Consider the following 11,058-nt stretch of genomic DNA (forward strand, 5'->3'; position numbering starts at 1 on the left):
AGCTCGAGCTCGACTGTTTGTTTTTTTTTTTGTTTTTTGTTTTTGGTAATTTAAGTGTATTAGATTACAAAAATCATCCATACAGAATATTTTGCACCTTAAAATACTAAAAAACATTAACAAACATAACGGATTAATGTCAACCTTACAATTAAAACTAACAAAATCAACTAAAATGCTAAAGAACATTAAACAAACATAACAAATTAATCCCAACATTACAATCATCCACACATAATCAACTAAAATGTTAAAGAACATTAAACAAATATAACATATTAATCTCCATCTCACAATTCCATACATAATCAACTAAAATTTTTAAAAATAGTTATTAATGATAATATATATATTTCTTATATGTTTTTATATTAATATATACATATATTATATATATAATATATATACACACATATGCATAAATAATTTTTTTTTTAAAAAAAAAACAAAGGTATATAATATGTTTGTTATTATTGAGTAAATGAGTAATGTTGATTATATATTGTTATTTGTTACTTGATAAAAAATATACGAGCCGAGCCTAATAAGCGAGGCGAGCCTTATACGAGCCGAGCTCACGAGCTTAGTCGAGTCGAGCTGAGCTTGCTTCGTTTAATATTCGAGCCAGGATTTGTGTTCATGAAGCGCTTCATTTAATATTCGAGTCGAGCACGAGCCGAGCCCGAGCTTGCTCGCGAGACGCTTCGCTCACTTAACAGCCCTATATATATATATATATATATATATGTGTGTGTGTGTAACAGTTCGGACCCCATAAAATTCCTCAATACATGAAAACGTTATCAAAGCAATAACATACAGCATATTTATATCATTTTATAAGCAGTACTATAATCATCACGCACGTATAATGTTCGAAGTTGGAGACTTGCAAAAAGGCCAAGGGTCAGAATGGCATGTTGGTGGTGACGGCAAAACCACTTATGATGCTTAAGTTATTTAAAGTGAACTTGAGAATATGTATAAGCGAAGTGTAGGCAAGAAAATGTGCAAAAACTAGCGTACATGTTGTTAGCATATAATAAGGGGTTTAATTTTAGATATTTGATTGTACGTATTATTCTCACCAACCATAATTCTCGTCTCTAATAAATATGAGCTTTATGCATTATAAATTTTATCAAGGAATAAGAGCAAAATGTAGTATTTAGGCTTTATCCTATGGACATAAGTCATAAACCGAACCACCTAAAATTTTTTGTATTTGTTTTGTTTTATTTCTGCTATCTTAATTTTTCCCATTGATTATCTTTTCTTTCCTAGTATCATAGCTATAAGCTAACGCTAGTTTTCAATCCTAACAAGTTCAATTTATTTATTTAATTTTTTTCCCTTTTGTAGCACTAGGGGTGGGCAAATTAACCACCTACCGCTTATAGTTACAGATCACCTACCGATCGATTAACAGTCAACCGACTTATGCGAGTCAAAAATCAGTATGAATTTTTTATACTGACGTTGGTTCGGTCAATCGGTATAAAATTTTTGTTGTCAGTTAACTGAACCGCCAAATTTGAGACGGATTAAGGCTTTGACGGATGGACTTTGCAGAGTGATGTTTTGTTAAAAGTATTTGGTAAGTTTTTTGCATCTTATATTCTTATTGTTTGCATCTTCTGTTCAATAAGTTATTTTAGCCCAAAAAAAATAATTTGAACCCCCAAAATAGCTAATTTTTTGCCATTTTAAAAATAATATTGGCCCAATTAAAAAAGCCTACGATTAAATGATTAACCGGCTGAAATTAACCGAAAATTTGGAAATAATTTGTTATCGTGATCAAATTGGTGAATTTCGAAATAATTTTTTTTTTTTTCTTTTTTGTGGGTGATTTTTAGCTCAAGGGTGTCATATTGGTGGGTAGATTTCCCAATGCAAGATGATTTCAGAGAGTATGCACAAATTAAATGTTGGGTAAAAAACAGAGCTGAAAATTTGTCTAATGCAGTGTTCATTATCTGTTCTATTTATTTATTTATTTTTCCCTTTTTCTTACATCTATATGGTTCTTGAGAAGAATGAGACATAGAAGAAAGACATGTAATGCATAAATTTGAGACATGTTTATGCTGAAATTGGAGATGTCTAGATTTGATTCCTCAAATTAGTCTGATGGTCTGCTGCGTAGCTTGTCGTGCACAGATCAACTGCCATTGTTATGTTTCTGTCATTCTGTCAAATTTGTAGTGCTTTGTTGACCAAAGGAAGGCCTTGTTAAACTATCATTATCCCCTTTACCAAGCTATTTGATTTTGGGGGTCTACTCATCATCAAACTGAATCAACTGATGCAGGTATTGGGATAATTTTTTAAAGGTTAATCCTACTTATCTTCACGCTTATTTATCATTCTTATCACGTATGTGACACGTAAAACACGTTGCTTTAATCAATATGAAAGGACTGTGAAGAGTATCATTACTCTTTTTGCAAGAAATTTTATTGAAAAAGCACGTGACTTTTACATGTGGACACACGTCATTTTTATATACTAAGTTTTAAAAAAAAATTCCTCCCACCCAATTTAGGATCCGTTTGGAATTGTGATGTCAAAAAGTGCAATTTTAAAATAGCAATTTTGAATAGACAATTTGAAAATGTGATTTTTAAATACACATTTAAGCGTTTATTTTGGCCTTTAAAATTGTGCGTTTTCAAAAGAGAAATGATATTTAGTAAACTCTCATATGACTAGCATACAACTATGATGATTTGGCAGTAAATTTCAATCATTGATTTTTATTTTTACAAGCCCTTGTTGATCCAACAAAGACCGATTTTCACTGGTACATCATCATAGTTATATGACAATCATATGAGAGTCTACTAAATAGAATTACTCTTTAAAAAAAGCACATATTTACCTACGATTTGAACAAATCAAAATTTTTAAAAATCACAATCACAAACAATCAGTTTTCTACTATTTGATTTAAAATCTCACTTTTAATCTATGCAAACACACCCTTAAAAAAAATAGTGTCATTTTCAAATTGAGCATAAACTTGTATGAACTGGGGTTGCATAGGTTACAACTGGCCTGGATATTTTGTTATTTTTTATTTTTTTTCTCTTGTTGGGCAGCTATTGCGTGTGGGCGTTGACCAGAAACTTGATGATCCATTTTCCGACCTCCTCGACAACCTCAACAATCCCCAACCAACTTGCATTGTCTCGGATCCTTACATGACGTTTACGACGGCAGCAGAAAAGTTTGGAATCCCCATACTTATGCTCTCCACCATCCCTGCATCCGCCCTTATGCTTTGCAACCAGCTTTCTTCGGCGAGGGACAAAGGGCTCATACCACTTAAAGGTATAAAAGAAATTAACCCAAATGAATTATAGATTTAGTTTTTACTCTAAACACATGATTTTGATTTTCCATGATGCAGATGAGAGCTTTCTGACAAATGGGTATTTGGAAACGACTGTAGACTGGATTCCAGGTATGAAAGACATCCGTTTGTTAGATTTCCCGAGGATTATTCGAACCACAGATCCAAATGACTTTAGGATTAACATCGTAATGGAAGTAATGGAGAAAGCTACAAAAGCTTCAGGAGTTGTAATCCATACATTTGATGCCTTAGAGGGAAAAGTTTTGGGTGCTCTGTCACCTTGTTTCCTCATGTTTATGCAGTTGGACCACTCCAACTATTACTCAATCACTCACCCAATGACGACCCTTTGAAGTCAGTTGGGTATAGTTTATGGAAAGAAGAAGATGAGTGCCTCCATTGGCTTGATTCCAAGCAACCCAATTCAGTAATATATGTGAATTCTGGCAGCATAGCTGTCATGACCCAACAACAGTTGCTTGAATTTGCTTGGGGGACTTGCAAACAGCAACTTTCCATTTTTGTTCATTGTTAGGCCTGATGTAGTTAATGGGGAATGGGCAATTTTGCCACCGGAATTTTATTTAGAAACTAAAGAAAGAGGTGTAATAGCTACTTGGTGCCCTCAAGAGGAGGTGTTGAACCACCCAGCCGTCGGGGCGTTCTTAACACACTGCGGTTGGAATTCAATGATTGAAGGCCTGTCGGGGTGCCATTGCTTTGTTGTCCATTCTTTGCGGATCAGCAAATAAATTGTAGGTATGCTTGCAATGTGTGGAGGATTGGGATGGAGATTGAGAATAATGCCACGGGAAAGGAGGTGGAGAAGATTGTTAGAGAGTTGATGGAGGGAGAGAATGGTAAGAAAATCAAGCAGAATGTGTTGGAGTGGAAGAAATTAGCAGAGGAGGCCACGGATCTGCATGGTTCATCATTCAGAAATTTGGAAGATTTAGTCAACTTGCTTTTATCAAAAGGTTAATTAATTAGAAGATTAACATGACACTTGCAGGGCTAATTAATGATGTAAACTGTAGCTTATTTTAGTGCAGCAGAAGTTTAATTAATTAAATAAGGAGTTTTATCTCCATTTGTTTATATATGTGAGTTTGTTTCTATCTTTTTCTATTCCATTGATGTATGTGCCGCATGTAGATGAACTTCCTGTTGGAGAAAATTGAAGTTCTGGGCATCTCTGAAGAGAGAGAAAACAGTAATAAACAAATTTGTATAGTGTGAACAGCGTGATTACATTTTGACTATTATGTTGGCTAATTATATTATAAATGATAATCTTGTGTTTCTCTACATGGGTCTCCGAAGAGTTACGGTCACCTTATAATGGGTGCCAGTATGTTGTGACGGTATAGCTAGTGTGTTTACGGTGTCTTGTTGCGGGGCTACTTTTATGTTATGGATCACCTATAATAGGGTTCCATTGTTTAATAAGATCAGATAACCTCAACTGTGTGAGTAGGGACGGAGCCAGCTTTGAAGTTGGAAGGAACTAAAGGCCAAAATTTTTTTAAAAAATGACCAATGGACAAAAAATACCTTAAATTTTTTTTTTTTTCCTTAAATTTTTTTTTTCTCCATCCCTACGTGTGGGGGTTAGTATACAAGTATGATAATATGATGCAATGAGGTGTGGTGATAACGTAACTGAAATGTGTAAAAATGTTTTGTTTTAAATTCACAAATTTATGACTCAAAGTGAAAATGTCATGAATTATGCACTGTTTTATAAAATTGGTACTTTGCATTCTTTTTTGATTGAATGAGGAAAAATAAGGTTATAAGAGAGGATCCTTCTCACTCCAGCTTAATAACAGTGAAACTCAATGTAAAAATGCACTGTGAGGCCTGTGCTGAGCAACTTAAGAGGAAGACCCTCAAAATGAGAAGTAGGTAAATTTGGACAAATTCACTGTTCAAACAAGTTTTTTAGCTGTCTGCCCACGGAAAACTTTCTCATATTTGAGGTTCAAATAATTGAAGATCTTCAATTTCTTTTGTTGCATTTTCCCATTCTGTATAATGCTAAGTTAATAATTTGAATCTGACTGCATAAAAAGCTGACAAAGGAATTGATCAATCCCATGCTGGGTGCTTTGTAAGGATCTAGATCTTCAATTATTTGATAGACTTTGATCGTTTATTTTGTTGTTTAATGTTTGTTTGTTGTATGGTAAACTTTAATATATATATATATATATATGATTGTTTATTTTGTTGTTTAATGTTTATAAATTTTGATTGTCTCTTACAGGTTGTGATTTAACTTAAAAAATTTAGGTTCATGAATAAACTCTAAGTTTATGAATTGATTGATTTAACTTGATGAGAGTTTTAATTTATATTCGATACTTGATGATTTTGTACTTCTAAGAGATCGTAAAATGCAGTTTTTTTTTTTTTTTTTTTTTATCTTTTTGATATATATAGTGCCAACATGTTATATTTATAATTTATAATATATTAATTTGAGCACATATTTATTAATTTTTATAAATATTTTTTTGTAATGTATATATTATATGAATTATCAAATTTTTAAAGTTGAAAAAATTTTAAAACGCTAAAAAAAATTTAGCCTTGTAAATTTGCGACACATGCACCGTACCAGTCCTTTCCAAATGTCCAGTATCTGCAATCCTATCCAACTTCTATGACCACATATTGTTAGAACACATGACCCCACAGCTAAAAGGTGTGGTCACTGTATTAAGTGGTCGTAAATTTGCGACACATGCACCACGCCTTTCCAAATGTCCAACATCTGCAGTCCTTTCCAACTTCTATGACCACATATTCTATGACCACTTCTGTGACCACATATTTCATTCACCCATTGTTAGAACACATGACGCCACAGCAATGCCACTTGCTTAGAACACGTGACGCCACAGCAATGCCACTTGCTTAGAACACATGACCCCACAGCAATGCCACTTGCTCCAGATGATTTGATTGTTACTTTTTTAAACTTTTGAGACAAGATCGAAAAAGCATGTGTACTTATGAAGGAGGGAGTGTGTTAAATGTATTTTCCCCGAAATCATTTATCACAATGCTTTGATTGATCAGTCTTAGTTGCATGCATCTGTGAGCATTTTCATGTCCATTTTTCTAATTTGATCAGTTCAAGGAAAACAAGGGTTTGTTTTAATTTTAGTTTTAATTTTGCATGATTCCTCTAAGAATTTTTGCAATTCTCCTTTTTTTTTTTTTTTTTTTTTATGTTCATTGACATTCTAGACAGTATTATCTTTATCTTTTTTCTCTGAATAATACATAGGGAAAGTACACAGGGGCGTACCTACACCATGCCTTAGAGGGGTCCATGGCACCTTCAAGAGTTTCTAAAGCTTTATGCCCTTATAAGGGCCCGGCAAGGTTTTCTCCTCCCATCAAAGTTTTAAGAAAAATTATATTTTACCCCTCTAAAATTCGGAGTGATTTGCAATTCAATTCTCAAAATTTTAATTTTGGCAATTCACCCCAAAAATTTTAAATTTTGGCAATTCAACCAACTATATCTAAAACTTTTCATATTGCCCTTAATTTTTTATTTAAAAAAAGAAAAAAAAAATACGGCCACCCGGCCCACCCCTTTGGCCATTTGGCCATTTTTGCGTTCCTCAAATTTGTTTATATATATATAAAATAAAATTATGAGCAATATGAAAATTTTTTAATAATATTGGTCGAATTGCAAAAATTTAAAATTTTGGTGTGGATTGCCAAATTTAAAACTTTAGAAATGAAATTGAAAATCTTTCCAAACTTTGAACAGTTAAAATATAATTTTTCCAAAGTTTTAACTCATGCCACACACTGTACCTCAAAAGAGGGTCATCTCCTATTCAACTAGGCAACTAAAAATAAAAACTATATTGAAAACTGTTTATAATCATAGATGACAGAAAGTAAACCTATAAAAAAACTTTTTATAAAAATTAGCAAGTTAACTCAAGATGTGAGATTTTTCTTCACACTTATAAATGAATTACCAACCCTTTCTACAACCAATATAAGAAAACCCTCTATATATATATATATATATATAAGCTAGGAAGGCACCAAGGCACCATTGTTGCAAAAGAAAGGGAGAGCTAGAGGAAGATGGATTCGAACAGAGCAGAAGCTAATCAAAAGCCTCATGCAATCTGTGTTCCATTGCCATTTCAAAGCCACATAAAGGCCATGCTTAAATTTTCAAAGCTTCTCCATCAAAAAGGCTTTCACATAACCTTCGTCAACACCGACTTCAATCACCATCGTCTCATCAAATCCAATGCCTCCGGCAGCTCCTTGGACAGCTTCCCTGACTTCCGCTTCCAAACCATCCCGGACGGTCTACCCCCTTCGGATCCCAATGCCACCCAAGACGTCATTTCTCTTTTTGACTCCGTTTCGAAAAACATGTTGCCTCCATTTTCCGACCTCCTCAACAATCTCAATACTGCAACTCCAAACGTTAATCCTCCCGTTACTTGCATTGTCTCAGATGCTTTCATGTCGTTTACTATAACGGCAGCAGAAAAGCTTGGAATCCCTGTAGTAATGCTCCTCACCATCTCGGCATCACGTTGCAAACTGCTCTCTACGGCCATAAGACTCAAAGGTTAGTAATTGGTTCCCAGTTTGATTTTATTCTAAAAGCATAATGGGAAACTTTCACTTCCACCCAGAACATTTTATGGGAAAAGGACCAAAACCAATATATTTTTTTAAATTTAATTTAATTATCTATTTATTTATTTTACAATTTGTTCCTTTGGTTGTTTTTTATGAACTATATATATATAGACTACCCCAAATTATGATTATTGAATAAAAATTAAAAAATATTGCAGTTTACGAACAAATAACTATAATTATTAAATAACAACTAAATAACTATGATATAATTTCTTATAAAATACTAATAAAAAAAAAAAAGAAGCAAACACCTTGTACAAACTTTTAAGGATGCCCGTTTGACAACACACTTTTTATTTGTTTCCTTTCTATCCAAAAAAAAAAGTCACTCATTTTTTCACATTTATAAACAAATTTCTTCATTTTTTACTCGTAACAAAAAAAAAAAAAAATTCATAACTCATTTTACTCACAGCAACCCACCTTTATGTCTTATTAATCTCTTTTTTTGTTTTTCTCATTTCTATTGGACTAGCCTATTTGCTGGTAGGGACTACAAAAGTTTTATACAATTAGGGCTTCTAGGTTTGAATTGGTAAGGGACAAAAGATTTATTTGGTAGGAACTACAAAATTTTTATACAATTAGAACTTATAAGTTTGAATAGGTAAGAACCAAAAGATTTATTTAGTAGGGACTACACAATTTTTATATAATTAGGGCTTCTAAGTTTGAATGGGTACGTAAGGGCCAAAAGATTTATTGAGTGGGAAAAAAAAATAGTGAATATGCCAAAAAAATTTGTTGGTAGGGGCCAATAGGATATGAAAGTAAAAATTTTTACCATAAAATATTTTTTTTACCTTATAATATTTTTTTTCTAAGGAATTGAGGGGACCTTGGCCTATACCGACCCTCCTTCTTCCATCAATGACCTTGATAGTAATCAAGTCTAATATTATGAGAATTGATTGTAATCAGATTTTGATGGTAAGTTCATAATCGAAGGAGTGAAGAAAGCTAGAAAAGCTTCAGGAGTTGTAATCCATACATTTGATGCCTTAGAGGGAGAAGTTTTGGGTGCTCTATCACCTCTATTTCCTCATGTTTATGCAGTTGGACCGCTCCAACTATTACTCAATCACTCACCCAACGACGACCCTTTGAAGGCAGTTGGGTATAGCTTATGGAAAGAAGAAGATGAGTGCCTCCATTGGCTTGATTCCAAGCAACCCAATTCAGTGATATATGTGAATTTTGGCAGCGTAGCTGTCATGACCCAACAACAGTTGCTTGAATTTGCTTGGGGCCTTGCAAATAGCAACTTTCCATTTCTGCTAATTCTTAGGCATGATCTAGTTATTGGGGAATCAGCAATTTTGCCGCCAGAGTTTTCTTTAGAAACTAAAGAAAGAGGTTTAATAGCTACTTGGTGCCCTCAAGAGGAGGTGCTGAACCACCCCGCCGTCGGGGCGTTCTTAACACACTGTGGTTGGAATTCAATGATTGAAGGCCTGTCGGCCGGGGTGCCATTGCTTTGTTGTCCATTCTTCGGGGATCAGCCAACAAATTGTAGGTATGCTTGCGATGTGTGGAGGATTGGGATGGAGATTGAGAATAATTCCACGAGAAAGGAGGTGGAGAAGATTGTGAGAAAGTTGATGGAGGGAGAGAATGGTAAGAAAATCAAGCAGAATGTGTTGGAGTGGAAGAAATTAGCAGAGGAGGCCACGGATCTACATGGTTCATCATCCAGAAATTTGGAAAATTTAGTCAACTTGCTTTTATCAAAATGTTAGCAGTTTGGAAAGTTCAGGCTTTCAGATGAACACCTTATGGTTATGTGAGAGTTTGTGATTTGGCAGCTTAAAAGTTTCTGTATATTTCATTCGCAATATATATATATAACATTTAGAGTGACGTTTGTTTACAATTGAAAAACGACAACCTGCGTACATTTGATATTCAAATACAAAATTACGGTGCTAAACTGAGTCTTAACTTTCCTGCTGAATATTTCGACTCAGTTGTAGTTTAGCCAACTGAGAAATGCGTTTTTGTTATTTTTAGAGTACAATAGTCAAGGAAGTAGTTTTTGTTTGGCACATTCCTTGCAATCTCACCAAAACTATTTTTTAGTTATTTTGGTGAGACAATTTTAAGCGACTAAAATCTTCCATTTTCAACTTCACCTAAAATGCACCAAATGAATAAAAAATAATATAACTTTTCTCTCATTCCATATTCTTTGAAAAAGTAAAAATATATATATATATATTTGAAAAAATAATATTTAAATAAAATAATAAAAGTGGATTGTTAAAATAGTGAGATTGCTAAGAGTGCTCTAAAAAGATAAGTTGTTAAAATAAAGAAAAGTATACTTTTGATTATTTTGGTGAGTAAAATTTGGTGAAACCACTAGGAATGCTCTAACACAATTCCAAACAAACTCATAGTGCAAGAAATAAATAAGGGACCGAAAAAGTTGTATTTTTCTTTATTTGGATTTCTCTTTTCTTTATTTCTAAAGGCGGCTATACTTGTCTTTCCACGATATTGCGGTAACGACGATCTGACAAGTTGGATATGCCGGGCTGAGCAATTTTTCAAAGGCTGTTTTTGGCAAAGGGCCGGATCAGACTGGACCCAAAAAGCCAAAAAAAAAAAATCAAAATTAACCCCAATATTCTTACTTTTTACATCACATCAATCACTTTTTATTACTCTTCAAATAAAAAAATCACTACAAAACAAATTATTTTACTTTTTTATACAAAACATTCTTATTTTTTTCTCTCATATCAATTAAATCTGTTATGGTAATGTTTCACTCACTTTTTCAATTCCATTGCCGAACACAACCAAATTTCATGGGACCAAGGAGGAGAAGAGGCTATCCTCAGCAGCCTACCACCTTGAAGGTGGTGCCCAATTATGGTACCACCTATTTTGAGAGAGGGAGACGGTAGAGGTCACATAGGAAGCCTTGAAAAAAGGTGCCAACTGTTAAAACAATGGCCACACACGAAACGCTTGGCATAGGAGATCTA

The 11,058-nt window shown here is 33.7% G+C and overlaps 2 protein-coding genes across 3 annotated transcripts; both read left to right on the top strand.

Annotated features, from left to right (window-relative positions):
* Positions 1–2,308: 2,308 nt before the first annotated feature.
* LOC132169437 (7-deoxyloganetin glucosyltransferase-like) lies at positions 2,309–4,461 on the top strand. Its single transcript, XM_059580472.1, has 3 exons — positions 2,309–2,314; positions 3,105–3,336; positions 3,416–4,461. Exons 1-3 carry the CDS (start codon positions 2,309–2,311, stop codon positions 3,712–3,714), a joined length of 537 nt encoding a protein of 178 aa, XP_059436455.1. The 3' UTR covers positions 3,715–4,461.
* Positions 4,462–7,365: 2,904 nt separating this feature from the next.
* LOC132170802 (7-deoxyloganetin glucosyltransferase-like) lies at positions 7,366–9,925 on the top strand. Of its 2 annotated transcripts, none has more exons than XM_059581913.1 (2): positions 7,366–7,988; positions 9,122–9,925. In XM_059581913.1, exons 1-2 carry the CDS (start codon positions 7,487–7,489, stop codon positions 9,802–9,804), a joined length of 1,185 nt encoding a protein of 394 aa, XP_059437896.1. In that variant the 5' UTR covers positions 7,366–7,486; the 3' UTR covers positions 9,805–9,925. The 2 variants fall into 2 exon arrangements, with proteins under 2 accessions (XP_059437896.1, XP_059437895.1); XM_059581912.1 differs by having other exon boundaries at positions 7,368–7,988; positions 8,987–9,925.
* The last annotated feature ends 1,133 nt before the right edge of the window (positions 9,926–11,058 follow it).

Source organism: Corylus avellana, chromosome ca2 (genome assembly GCF_901000735.1).
Source record: "Corylus avellana chromosome ca2, CavTom2PMs-1.0".
In the NCBI taxonomy this organism is placed as follows: Eukaryota; Viridiplantae; Streptophyta; class Magnoliopsida; order Fagales; family Betulaceae; genus Corylus; species Corylus avellana.

Bases quoted from the DNA above. Each gene is read 5' to 3' on its own strand.
- LOC132170802 (XM_059581912.1), top strand. From the start codon at position 7,487: ATGGATTCGAACAGAGCAGAAGCTAATCAAAAGCCTCATGCAATCTGT. The intron at 7,989-8,986 runs GTTAGTAATTGG...GATTGTAATCAG, and splicing joins TACGGCCATAAGACTCAAAG to ATTTTGATGGTAAGTTCATA.
- LOC132169437 (XM_059580472.1), top strand. The intron at 3,337-3,415 runs GTATAAAAGAAA...TCCATGATGCAG, and splicing joins AGGGCTCATACCACTTAAAG to ATGAGAGCTTTCTGACAAAT.